The following is a 13,880-nucleotide window of genomic DNA, read 5'->3' as shown; positions in this document are numbered from 1 at the left end:
CCACCCCAGACAGTGATGGGAACAGTGATGGTCATGGGGAGAAGACCCGTGGTACCTCTCTGTCTCCTGTTGATCCTGCACCAGACCCAAGGGGTAGAAACTCTACAACTAAGGGGAACACCGGCTCCTGGGTTGAGGGTTCTGGACCCTCTGAGGCACTCAGCTGTGGGGTCACCAGGTAGTACTTTGGCCATGCTCAGGCTTCCTCCCCACCTTTCTTTTCTAGGTATGCCTGGCCTTCCTCCCTCTGCTCTCCCCTTTACTCAAGCCAAGAGGCCCCTTATCTGTAGGACATGGGAAGCCTCAGCCGTGCCCCACCAGCCAAGCCCCCTACCAGTCTTCCTCAGGCTACCCAAGGGGCCAGCTGGGACCAGGGACATCATTTAGGCACATAGATTGTTTCTTCTTGGTTTGGAAAAAAGTACCCCCACTCTATCCAGCCTCCCCTTATACTATCTGGGAGCATCCTTAGCCAAGTACCTGGTGTTGATCCGGCCCTGCTGGTCTGGACTCAGGGAGAGTGCTGGACTGGGCGCTGGGGGGTGGGGAGCAGGGGCTGGGTGGGGGTAGTACAGACTCTGGAGTGGGGCAGTTGTCTTGACCCAAGGGGTCTCTCCTGGTGACTTACTCCCTTGAGGGTGACTCCTCTCTGCCTGGCCTCTAGGTATGTGGTCTGTGTGTCCTGGCTTCCCTTAGACCTGAAGGACCCCTCCGCAGAGCTCTGAGTGATGGAGCAGCTCAGAAGTGGGGTGCCTAGGAGGGAGGGCACTCAGAGTTTCCACAGAGGAAGCGAGGAAGAAATTCGGGAGTGAGGCTGCTGAAGGATTCAGGAGCCAGTACCATTGGCAACCAGCTGCAAACAGAATGGCTAAGAGCCTCAATTCCCAATCGTAGCCCTAGGAAGGAGCTCGCAAGGACCTGGGTAGTGGCAACTGAAGCAGCCGTGAAAGCGGAGTGCCAAGAGTTTAGTCTCAAAATAGTAGTGAGATTTCTGTCACTCTTCACGCTCTTGGGGTTGCCTTGAGGCATTTGCTTGTTTGCATGGATGATATATTTTATGTGAAACCTCCTCCACCCTGAAGGAAAATGACCCAGAGGCAGGAAAGGAAGAGGCTACAGATGGACTGGGGTCCCCACTGCAGTGGAGATGAACGGTAGGGCAAATGAACACCTGGGTCCGTTGCACTGCTTGCCTCTGGATGGGGAGTGGTCAAGGCCAGGTCCCTGGTCGGAGAGAACCGAGGATGGTGTGACCGGGTGTCTTCCTTCTATGGAGACAAGCCAGTGCAGTAGCCGAAGGTAGAGGTAGGTCTTCCCCAAGGCCAGTTCTGTTGGGGGAGAGTCCAGAGGCCAGCCCAGCACCTACCTCTCTGGAAAGAGGAAAACTACCAGCGCAGAATTTCAAGCCTCAGTGTCCCTCAGCGCTGCCTTGCAGCCCCAGCACATGTAACCTCAACCCCGGGCAGGGTCCCGCCCTTCTGTTCTGTGCCACCCTCACCCCAGCAGCTACTGTGACTCCTGGTGCTGAGCCGTCAGCACTGACTGAACTGAACCAATGGCTGGTGGAATTTTCCCACGTGGGTCCTAAGGCTTGGTCAGCAAGGATGCTGAGACAACCTGTGTCTCTGATGGACCCAAAGAACAGAGCAAGAAATACAACCAACATCTCTCCAGAGCCTCACAGTGCTGGACATATTCTCTGGGGGTGGACGTGTCACCACCATCTTCCAGAGAGTGAAGCTAAAGACCTCCAAGTTCACATAGCTGGCCTTTATCTCCAAGGTGGGGTTTCCATCCCCCCAGGCTGGCCCAGGACCCCAATCCTGAGCTCTCGAGGCGAGTGGGAACTTCAGGGAATGATGTGAAGTTAAGGGTGACCCTGGGAGGTCAGTGGTCTGCCTGGGGGACAGAGTGGGGGTCCTCAAGTCTGGTGCGTGGAAGGAAAGGCCCGATGCCAGTCTCTAGCCTTAGTCCCTGGTGGCCTGAGTGGGGGTGGGTGCCTCCCTAGGAAAGAGGGAAGACAAGCCACAATTTGGCATCTCCTTGGGAATGGATAACCACGTGGGAGGAGTCCCCCTGCCGTGGCAGGCTGGTGGAGGGAGGGAGAAGGGGATGGGGCCAAAGCTGAGTTCTTTTGGAGAGCCAGAGCAGTGATGCCCCAAATCACCCAAATCTGCAGGTCCCTGGGGTCTCTGCCTGGGCCCTCCGGAATGCCTTTCCACCATCCTTCTGCCTCTGAATTTGATTTCCCTCAAAGCACCTTTGCAGCCAATGGTTTCCAATCTGATCTAGAATTTTCCAGTTTCCTGTATGTAAATGGAGAGAATAGTAGTCACATCCGTTGTTGTCGCTTAAATGTCCCCTCAGTGAGGCCCTCCCTGACCTTCCTGTTTCGAACTGTCATTTTGCCTCCCCAGCCCTCTCAATCTCCTTCCCTGCCTTGTTTTGCTCTATGACCCTCTCCCCTTTCTAACACACTGTATCTTCTATCTATCACCATCATTATTATCTGTCTGTTTATTTTAAAAATTATTTTTGCCTGCCCCACCCCCCAAATGCTAGTGCCATAAGGCAGGGGTCTTCACTTATTTTGTTTACTGGGTCCCCAGCACTTAAAATGGTGCCAGGGACATAAGAAGCCCTTAACACATATTTGTTCAATGAATGAGTGAAGGATGGGTGAATAGGATTGTTGTAGGGATTAAACACATCGCTGAATGTGAAGCATTTGGTAGGATACCCAGCACCTTATTATTATTTCTCCTGTTGCTATTGTTTGTTAGATGTGACTTGTACAGATTCCTCAGGCTCTTAGCTCTCAGGTTGTCCATCTGTAAAGTGAGGAGATTGAATCACTAGATGAACTCTCAGCTTCCTTCAGGCTCTAAAAGATCTGCAGTTCTATGATCTTTGTGCTCCAGATACTCAGAGTCTGGAAGGTTCTTCCTGAAGCTCACCTTCCGCTGTTCTCAGCAGCTCAGCTGGGTGTGGAGGTGCTAAGTAACCCTTCACGGCTCCTCTTGCTCTGTTTCTTTAGACTCGACTTCTTTTGACAGTATAGGGCAGAGCTATGGAACCATGAGTCAGCCTAGGATTTCTTGGAACCTTTTCCCTTCAAAACATTTGTATGTTTTATTTGCACTGGTTTTGATGTCTTGTTTCATAACATTTTATCATTTTCAATAGAGGCAATCATTATGTGCATAATTAGAAGCCGTTTGATTTTAATTTCTTTTAGCGTTTTTATAGAAATAAGCAAAAAAAAAAATCTTTTTGCCAGACCACATGTCCTGATTTGAGATGTGGACATGCGGTCCTTGCAGACAAAGGTTCACACTGTCCTGCCATGGGTGGGCCTCTGAGCTTGACCGAGCCCCATGGGGACAGGATCATACTTCAGAGGGCTCAGAAGCCCCTGTTTTAGGAGCTGAGGTTGGTGGGGCTAAGATCATTCTCACAGGTGCTGTGAGGACATTTTGGGCCATTATGTCTCCCCAGAATCCTCTTCTGAAAGAGGCAATCTGGAACCCCTGTTCTCCCCAACAGCTGACTTTGTGGGGGCAGCTTTAGGAATAATGGTAGCTTCATCCTCTGGGCATTTGGCATTTGCTGAGTAACTGTGGAGGCCTTGGAGGAGGGGCAGGGGACAGGTCTGGCTAGTTCTGCGCTGTTGTTCATACATGGGATTACTTCACATGTCCCAACCAGCTTCCCCGCCCAGCTGCGGGGAGGTGCGGGGGGGTGGCCCTCAGTTCCAACCCCTTTTTTCCCTACATGCCTGGGACGCCAGAGGCCAACATGGATCCTCCCTTCGACACCAGCTGAGTCCAGAGGCTTCAGCCCTTGGGAGACCATGGAAAGGGACAGCCGCCGGGTGAGTGCGTCTGGGGACCTCGGGCCAGAACCTCCTAGCACCAGGAAAGCAGGGATGGGTCTGGCAGCTGGGTGTGGCACGGGCACCCGTGCGCGCCTTGGGTTTCAGAGGAGATTGAAGGTGCCTTTTCCAGGAGCTACTTGGCAGCTACTTGGGCAGCCTGCTTTATCACAATTCCTAGAAGGGGCTGCATGGGAGGAGAAGCTGATGGGATTTGGAGACTGGTCAGGAAGCAGCCCCTGGGCTCTGTGGCTGGATCCCGGGTTCCCCCTCTGTGTTCTCTGAGAACCCCAGCCAGTGTATGTGCTCCTGGGAAGTCTTTGCTGGTTTGAGAATCACAAAAAATTATTAATAGCATTCTCACCAAGCTTCAAGGTTATCTTGGGAAACTTCCTCACTAAACCATCCTGGAAAAGGTGACTTTCTATGTGCATTTAAGATCTTCAAAGGGCTTTTTCAACTTCCCTTGGTCATTATTTTGAGCCTCCATAATAGTCACGCTTGGAAAGTGCTTCCTTATGTCTAACCATGATTCCTTCTGCTACAACCAAGGTGACTTTCCTCTTCTGCTTTTGGTGGTGGAGAGCAGCCAACTGTCCTCTGTGGAAAAGCCAGCCATGTACATCTGAAGGCTTCCAAAGCTTTTGTTCAACGATTCCTCAGCTCAGCTTTCTTTTCTTGAGGGACATTCCTCTTGTGCTCTAACTTCTCCTCAGGTCTTATCTTCTGCTCATCTCCACCTTCTTCTGTTCTCTACTGGTGTGGTAGAATCTAGGACTTGGGGACGGATGGGCCACCTCTGGAACGGAAGCCTATGTCCTGGTTGACAGTGGGCTTGTGGTCCATTCTGAACCCCAGAAGTGTTTCTGCACACCTTACCATCATCTCTCCTGCCATTTTTTTCCAGCTCCTTCTTGACTTTTCTGTCCTGGGTTTTTTCTCCTGCCCTCTGCTCTGGACTTCTTGGCTCATGTCTCTGCCTCACCAAGGTCATTTGACCCTAGGTTTCTGGGGGTCATCGGAGCCTCTGGTGAGCAGTAAGGGTAATGCAGAGGGAGTTTTGTCTGAGGTATGGGAAAAGTGAGCCCATGGTCTCAGCCATGGGTCATGTTCCTTGATAACTTGCTGGGAACTTAAACTTCATGGCTCCTAGACAAGAGGGGTGAGAACAGAAGCTATCTGAAGGGTCAGTCCCTGGGGCAGGGTGATGGGAGTGGGTGACACCTGCTAGGAAGCTCCCCTCTCCAGAGTTAGGGACCAAAATGGAAGGTCACTGGAGCACAGGATGGATGCAGGCTTTTCATTATTGATGGAATAAATGACACATGTGTGGCAGGTGCCATGTTCACTCTGGGAAGCTGTCCTAGCTTACCTTGGAATGAAAGAACTGAACAATTGCTTCCTTAATTAGGGTTCTTAGATTTGTCCCCTTATTTAAGGTGGAACCTCCAAGATTGTGAGCCTGACGGGGGGACAGAGAGAGCTTCCTGCGGGTTTTAATCTTCTCTGTAGTGGGTTTCTTAATACAAATGAAACTGATTAAGCGCAAAGTGGGAGTAATTGATCATCCAAGGCTGTGTCTTCTCCCTGAGGACTCTGTTGTAGAAAGATGCGTTGTACTTTTTGACCATCAGCTCCATAGAGGAGTGAGAAAGATGGTGGCCACTGGACTTCAGCCGGATGAAGCTTCTCTATGAGCTGGTCGGGACTTCAGGGGAATCTTTGAAAGAAGGTAGAGAAGGCTCAGAGCTTCTTTGCATTCAAAGGAGAAGCTGTAGGGTGTGGTGGACAGAACACTGACCGAATTCCTGGTCAGCTGTGACTTTGAACCAATTACTTAACCTTTCCGCACCTTAGTTTCTTCATCTGTGAAATGGAACCAATGTAGTATCTACTTCAAGGAGACTTAGAACAGTGTCTTTCACATAATAAGGCTCTTTGACGAGAATGTCTAGCATAGTTAGATAGATATAGACATAGAGGTAGACATATATTCATAGCTAAGATTTATTGTCATCATCATCATTGTCTAGGGGCTAGTCCTAGTTCCTCTAAATTTGGACAAATATCTTCTGTTCCTCAGTTTCTTCTTCTGTTCTTCTTTTTCTTCTTCTGTTCCTCAGTTTCCCCACTTACAAAATGAGAGGGTTGGACAAATTGCCCCGAGGCCCTTTCCTGGTTCTGTGACAGTCTCTGGAATCACATAGAGGGGAATTACAGACGTGCCACCAAGGAGATGCACGTTGCTTCTTTAAAAATAGTGTGTATTTTGTGTTTTTTCATAAGGCTTCACATTCTTAATCCTTAAAGAAGTGTCACATTTATTAAAGAAAGACAGGAGTAGACCCACTGATAAAGCAACAATTCTCTGTAGAGTGGATCTTCCCCTCCTGGGTCTACCTAAAGTGGAGCAGGTTTTCCAAGACCACGGATGCAGTGGACTTGAGAATGGCTGGAGATCCCAAGTCTGGTCCAGGATGAGGCAGCCTCTCTACAGGCGGCTTGTCAGGTTCCCAAGATGGCAGACAGTAGGCTCAGGTGACTCTGCCATTCCCTAGACCCTAAAGTGTAGGCACCCCCTAGGACCTCCGGCACCTGTCCCTGCAGGTATGCAGCCCTCACCTGAGACCTCTGGGTTCCGTGTTGGCATTGGTGCTGAGCAGCCTTCCACCAAGCCAAGCCTGCCTTGCCGCCCCCTGTGTTGTCCCTGTGATCTGGCAAATGTGAGCGTCAACATGGGGGTGTGTGTGTGTAAGGGGCTCCAGGCTGGGTGCTGGGCAGGAAGACCGCCTGATGTAACAATAGCCACTTAGCTTAAGTGTCTTGGGTAAGTGTTTTGGCAAAACAGCTTCCTCTTGGTATGGCAACAATGGGGGTGGATGGTGCCCAGCCAGGCAGGGAGGGTGCTGGATTAGGGCATGAGGGAAGCTAGCACAGGGAACCCTGGGCTTTGTCAGCCAAGTGGAGGCCTTGATAATGCCAGGTGGAGTCTGTGATAGGGTAGCAGTACCCAGGACTGCCCACGGGGCTCCCATTCATAGCAACCCTGAACTGTGTCAACACTCCACCATTGGCAGAGAGGGGACATAAGGAGAAACTGAGGAACCAAGTTCCTGGGAAACCAAACATTGTTTGCTTGGCAATAGGGAGTACTCAATACTCTTTGAACTATTTGATTAATGAATGAATGAGTGAATAGGAAGGTGTTTTCATTCTGGCCTAATAGGGATCCCCAGCTTTCTCACACGTTTAAGAGGCATCATAAACTAGAAGGAACTTTAGCTCCCAATCATGCTGGCAATTTTCAAGTTCTTTGTAGGAGCAGCCTCTTTCATTCAGATGAAATCTTATCTGGAACCCATTGTATCAAACTGAAAAGTTAATCTGCTCTGTTTGAAGTGGGATAAAGGACTTGAAGAATTTTACTTACTAAGCTGGATTCCAAGGCGTCTCCATGGAACTTCGAATGCTCAGTACAAACTTGTCTGAAAATAGCTGGTTGTTTTTTTTTAATTTATTTTAAATTTTTTATTTTGTATTGGGGTATACCAGCCCAGTAACAAACAACATTGTGATAGTTTCGGTGAACAGGGAAGGGACTCAGCCATACATACACATGTATCCATTCTCCCCCAAACTGCCATCCTATCCAGGCTGCCGCATGACATTGAGCAGAGTTCTCTGTGCTAGACAGTAGGTCCTTATTGGTTATCCATTTTAAATATGGCAGTGTGTACATGTCCATCCCCAACTCCCTGACTATCCCTTCCTGCCTTTCCCCCACCCCACACGCCCCAGCAACCATAAGCTCAGTCTCAGAGTCTGTGAGTCTGTCTCTGGAAAACAGCTGATTGTTCAATCCCTTCATTGTGTAAAGTTGCCAGCTCCAAAAAGGAATGCCGTTATCCCTCAGGTCACAGAGCTGGTTCAGAGCAGAAGCAAGATTCCCTGGTGCCTTCAGTGCATGGGGCAAGGGGCGTCTCACAGCTCCGGCTCCTTGTTCTGGAGCCCAGTTTAATTCCAGGCTGCCTCGGGCCCCTGAGGCTAACATTGCTTGTGTGTGTGGCGAGGGGCGGAGGGGTGCAGGGGGCCGGGGGTGGTGGTACTGGGGGCTGGGTGGGAGGAGATGCTGGGGAATCTGCCTGTGTTCTGAGGGCCCTGTATCTGTGGGGTTTCTCCGGGTCCAGGGAAGGGAGGGGAGGAGTCAGCCCTATGTACTGGAGATGCGAGGAAGCCTGGCTTGGGCAGTGGGGATAGAAAGAAGGCTGAACCTCTCTGATCCAGTCCAGTTCATGCTGGAGGGCGTTCAGGCTCCCCTGCCATGGCCCAGGGGCTCCACAGGCTCCCAATAAGCCAGGGAGCTTTAGGGGTGCTGTTAAAGGGGCTCCTGATCTCTCTTGGTATCCCGGCTTCTGCAGGGTTGGGGACCACCTCTTCCTGCCTACCCTGGAGTGCTGGGGTGCCTACCCCTCGAACCTCCTTGATGCTAAGGATCCCTGGAAGAGCGACACTGCCACAGGGGCCTCAAGCTAGTGAAAAGTCCTTTCTTTTCTGAGCTTGTTAAGGGGCGGGCAGTAGGGGGGGCCTGGAGGTGGGCAACAGCCTGAGGACAGGAGTCGGAAGGTCCAGATTCTGATCCTGGTGCTGCCCCCACTGGCTGTGTGACCTTCAGCAAGTCACACTGCCTTTCTGGGCCTTAATGACCTCAGCAGTAGGAAAATGGGTTGGACTAGGGGCATTTCAAGATGCTTCTAGTCTGTTGACAGCCTAAAGCACAGCCTAGGGCTGAGGAGGGAGGCCCAGTCAGTCCCGGCTGGACTTGAGAGACCCTGATGGACCTGCCCTTGGCCCCGAAGACATGTTCAAGTTGCTGCAGGTGGACCTTTTTTTTTTAAATAAAAAAAATTAAATTCAGTTTTAAAAATTGGAGTATAATTGCTTTACAATGTTGTGTTAGTGTCTGCTGGACAGCAATGAGAATTAGTTATATGTATACATATATTCCCCTCCACCCGCCCCCGGCATGCTGCAGTCACGGGGTCGCAAAGAGTCAGACATGACTGGGCAACGGAACAACAACAACAAATCCCCTCCCTCTAAGCCTCTCTGCCACCCCGACTGCCACCCCACCTCTCCAGGGCATCACAGATCACCGGGCTGAGCTCCCTGCGTTATGCACACGGCTGTGTACATACGCCAGTGCTGCCCTCTCGGGGCTTCTCAGGTGGCACTAGTGGTAAAGAACCCACTGCCAACCCAGGAGACGTGAGAGATGCAGGTCGGGAGGATCCCCTGGAGGAGGGCATGGCAACCCACTCCAGTATCCTTGCCTGAAGAACGCTATGGACAGAGGGGCCTGTGGGCCACCGTCCATGAGGTCGTAGAGAGTCAGATATGACCGAAGCGACTTAGCACCGACCAGCGCAACTCTCTCAGTTTGTCCCACCCTCTTCTCCCCCTCCTGTGCCCACAAGTCCGTTCTCCAAGTCTGGATCTCTATTGCAGGCGGACATTCTCAAGTCTAGCGTGAGATGTTATTAAAGGGTACTTTTCCCTGTGCTGCCCGGGGCTCTGAGTGACGCACAGAATGCAGGCTGCCATCCGTGGGTAAATAACTGTCGCTGCGGAAAGCCCAGGGCACGGTCCACGGCAGCAGCCACGTAACTACGGAGATGAAGCAATCTGAGAGTGACTGTGACATCACTCAGCACAGCCAGAGGCCCCCGCCTCCCTGGCACCTCTGGCTGGGCCTGCAGGAGATGCAGAGAGGCCAAGGGCAGGTGGGGGCCTGTTAGCTCACTCCCATCCCGCACCAGGTAAGAGGCCAGGGCAGAGCTGCAGCAGGAAACCCTGACCCAGGAGTCATGGTGACTCTACCCTGGATGCAGTTGGTACAGAGGGCAGGTCTCTAGTTTTAGTCCCTGTTCTGCGATTAGACAAGACATACCTGAGCAACTTTGAGCAAAGCATACAAATAATTAAAGCCTCTACTTTCTTGTCTGTAAAATGGGCATAATAATCCTCAGCAACTCCTGGCCAGGAAAGTGCTTGGAAAGAGCCCCCAGGGCCCAGGGCCGGGCCTGCTCTTGTCAGCCCTCTTCCTGGCCCATCCCCGCTGCCTTCCTGTGGACCCCGGCCCTGCCTCCCTCCTCCTGCCCCAGAACATCTTGAGGGGACTGGATGAGTTTTGAGTAGGGGTCCCTGGGAGCTGCAGAAACACAGCCAGGCAGCAGTGGCCACCTGGGGTGTAGGCCTGGTCCATAAGAGGGTGAGGGTTCGCAGCTCTATTTGCTGAGGGGTAAACCCAGAGACCACGCCAGGGTTGGATGGGGTTAGACAGGAAGAAATGCCTTACAACTGGCAATGCTAAGCCAGGGAAACGGCCTGAGTCACCCAGGCTTCGGCTCTGCCCTGTCCCTCTCCCTCCCAGGGAAGGCAGAGGAGCCTCTGGTCTGCAGGTAGGTTATGGAGAGCCTGGGCCTTGGTCTTCTGAGTTCCATTCCTAGGTCTGCTGCTCATGGGCCAAGGCCAGGAGTCAGGCCGGTTCAGGCCTGGGCTCTGCCCCTTGTGTCCAGGACCAGGGGCAGGAAGTCTCCTCCACGCCCTGTTGCCCACCTGCTCAAGGCATCTGCCCTAAGGGTGAGGTCAGGTCTCCAGGAGGGATGCTGGAATCTCAGCAACTGCTCTCCAAGAACTGAGGAAAGGAAATGAGTTACTGCTCTAGTAGGCTAGACATCAGGAAGGACTTCCGGGAAGGTGGAGTGGCAGGCTGTCAATGGCCGTGGAACCTCCTATTCTGGGGGGTCCCGGAAAATGAGAATACCTAGCACGTCCTGTGATGTTTGGAGTCAGGAAGACGGAGTCAATGGCCTCTCTCTGATGCTGTGTTCCTCTGGTCTTGGGGCCGCGCTTTCATCCTCTGTCCCTGCTAGGGGGACACACTAGGGTGGCTCCCCACATGGGCAGCTCCCCACATAGGCCGCTTTGTCTGGCACCTGGAGGTCCCTGGTCCGCGGGCTCAGAAACTCTCCACCTGCCTCCCACCCTGTCTGACACTAGAGCGCTTGTGCTCCTGGGGCGTCCAGCCCCTTCTGGGGTATTTCTCCCCTCCCCCCAGCTTCTCCTCCACGCCCACCCCCAGCCTCCCAACCCTGGGAAGTCTTTGTGCTGGGCCACTGAGGCCCAGAGTCAACAGTTTGCAAGAGTCTGCTGGAGACGACACCCTTCCACCTGGCTCCCTGGGCACCAAGCCCCTGGGCTGGTTCCATCTTACAGGGCCCACCTCCCTCTAGACTCAGAGAAGAGGGACCCAGGTGGTTTCCTGCCAGGACCCCAGGGCTCAGCTCATCTCTGCTTCCTGTGGGTCAAGGCCTAGGGTGGGCAAGTTGGGACCTACCTGCAAGTGAAGCCAGCATCGGGGACAGGGACCCTGCCTCCCATGGCTACTCTTGGCCTCCTGCTCTGCCTCCCCGCCCCCTGTTCCCTCCAGCCTCCCCCAGGTCTACCCACCCCCGTCTTCCTCTGGGCCTTCACCACTGCAGGCCTCTTAGCCCTTTCTCTCTTACACAGCCCCTGCCCTTCATGATGGGGTAACAGGATCAGAAGCTTGTGATCAAGTCCCAAGAACACTAATCCTTTTAGAGGTTTTAGGCATGCTCTTGAGTGCCTCTGAACCCCAGTTTCCTCATGTATAAACTGGAGATAAAAATTTCTGTCCAGCTTGTTAACTAAGAGCCTTGTGAAAAATGGAATAAAGGGTATAAAAGCTCTTTGCAAATTGTAAACCCTGAAGAAATGCAGGAAGTTACTACGGGCCTTCTTGATACTCTGGGGCCAGATTCTACTTGCTCTGAGGGGACCTGGTGAGAATCCAAGCCCATCAATTAACTGAGATGTGAATTTGGGCATATTCTCAACCACGTTGAAGCTCAGTTTCAAAATCTGTAAAATGGAGTTAATAATACCAACCACGAAAGCTGTTATGAGGTTGAAATGGGATCAAGTAAGACGTCTGGTGGGCTGTTACATTTGTTACAGTGATGAGCATTTATAAACCGGGCTCTGTCATATTGATTCCTTGCTTATCTGGGGGAAGGAGACAAGATCAGTCCCATTTCGCACGTGGGGAGACAGATTCTGAAGGGTTAACTCACCTGCCCGAGCCAGTCAGGCATGGATGTCGTCATATTTGAACACAAATTTTTCCATCTGAAGCCCAGTATCTTTAACAAACAAGCAAATAGACACCTACCCACCTGCCATCACCAAGCGTGATGGTCACCAAGCGCTTACTCTGCATTCATCACCCACCACTGTAATGCTATGAGGCAGGGTGACCAGCTCACTGAACCGATGAGGAAACCAAGATGTACAGAGGTTAAGTCATTTTCCCAGAATTACCACCCAGCTTCAAGGGTTCTGGAGGGCTCCTGACCACCAGGTTCCACCCGAGATCCTGACAGGCCACTGGGACCAACACTGTTTCCCACCAGAAAGTTCCACAAGGTCGAGATCCCTGTAGGAACCCCCGGCCCCACCCCCAGATCCCCTCTGGTGCTCCCAGCCCTGCAAGGCCCCAGGCCCGATTCTCAGGCCACGTCACAGATGCAGAACAAGCAGCCCATGCACAGGGTTCAGAGAGAAGATGTGCCAGGAGCCTCTGGCTGCTGACTCAAGGAGGCAGGGGACTCAGATGCACGCTGGTTTGTGGCAGTTCCGGACTCTGGGGTTCTGGGCAATCTGTGCTCTGAGCCTTGGATTCCTCATCTACAAAATGGGCTTCTAGATGTGTCAACCTCCCACGGATGGAGCAAGGACCCCAGGAGGCCACAGATATGCAGGTTTATTGTAAACTCTAAAGTGCCACTCACTGAGAGCTATTATCATATTATTGTCTTGAGTTATGGGAATTTCCCCTGAGGTGGGGATAAACTTATATTATGAGCATCACAGACGGAAACCTGGTAGGTCAGTGGGGATGCCACCATGCCAAGGTCCCAGGCAGGTGCTGAGGCTTGGGTGACTGGTGGGAAGGAAGGACGGGACCCTACCCAGCCTGAGCTTGTCCCTCTCATGGTAGGACCTTGGTCTGGTCTTTGTCCAGTTCCTTCTTTCTCCAAAGATGAACTCACACCACCTTATAGCCCTCTGGTCGTGCCCCGGGGCTGTTAAATCTCAGCACGGTGGGTGCTGGGTGCGCCAGTGCAAAGGGAGAGAGGAATGACCGTTTCCTGCTGGACACAGGCCAGAGATTTCATATTTTATCTCACTGAATCCTCAGGACGACTAGTCCTATTCTACAGATTAAGAAAAAGGAAAGTTGAGGGGCTTGTCCAAAGTCACACCTCCGGTGAGACCTAGGATTGGGGCCCAGGTCTGCCTGACACCAAAGCCAGAACAGAGGCATTGTACATTTACACATAGTCTCACCTCCTCTCCCTGCTCGACGACTCCTGTCCTGATGCCCTTGAGGCTTCCGGGGGCATAACCTGTCTTTGTTCTGTGGAGCTCTAGCCTCTAGACACGGAGGGTAGGAGGGAAATTTGAGCTCTGGTTCACCTGGGTCAGCAGCTGCTGCAGGTACTCTTCACGTCCCTAAACACACACGCGTGTGTCGCTGCTCTGCTGGCCGGGGCATCTGGACCATGTATATTTACCCACATCTGTCAGTGAACCCCAGGGACTAGTGACTCGTGGGATAGTCACTCCTGGTCCCTGCCCCTGGCAAGCTGAGTATAGTCAGGGACGTGACATTCCTTCTTGGATTCATCTCACAGCCTCCAGAAAAACAAAGAAGTAACTAAATCCCTTGATACTCTGGGGCCAGATTCTACTTGCTCTGAGGGGGCCTGGTGAGAATCCAAGCCCATCAATTAACTGAGATGTGACTCTTAGAAGATGGAGTTAAAAAAAAAACAACAACCCTGTCTGGTAGGCTTGATAGTGTTGACTTGAGTTTGATGTTCTAATAAGTAGGACTTTTTAGTAACTGGGCTGCTTACTAATA

At 52.1% G+C, this 13,880-nt stretch overlaps 1 protein-coding gene across 1 annotated transcript in view; it reads left to right on the top strand.

Moving 5' to 3' along the window:
• The first annotated feature begins 3,779 nt into the window (after positions 1–3,779).
• TMPRSS13 (transmembrane serine protease 13) overlaps positions 3,780–13,880 on the top strand; it is a 33,229-nt gene continuing 23,128 nt past the window's right edge. The window contains exon 1 of the mRNA XM_040258075.1: positions 3,780–3,874. Within this exon, the coding sequence (XP_040114009.1) occupies positions 3,854–3,874 (21 nt within the window). The 5' untranslated portion in view covers positions 3,780–3,853. The remainder of the gene's footprint in view (positions 3,875–13,880) is intronic.

Source organism: Oryx dammah, unplaced genomic scaffold, assembly GCF_014754425.2.
Source record: "Oryx dammah isolate SB20612 unplaced genomic scaffold, SCBI_Odam_1.1 HiC_scaffold_17, whole genome shotgun sequence".
In the NCBI taxonomy this organism is placed as follows: Eukaryota; Metazoa; Chordata; class Mammalia; order Artiodactyla; family Bovidae; genus Oryx; species Oryx dammah.
This window is presented reverse-complemented; position numbering and strand designations above follow the sequence as displayed.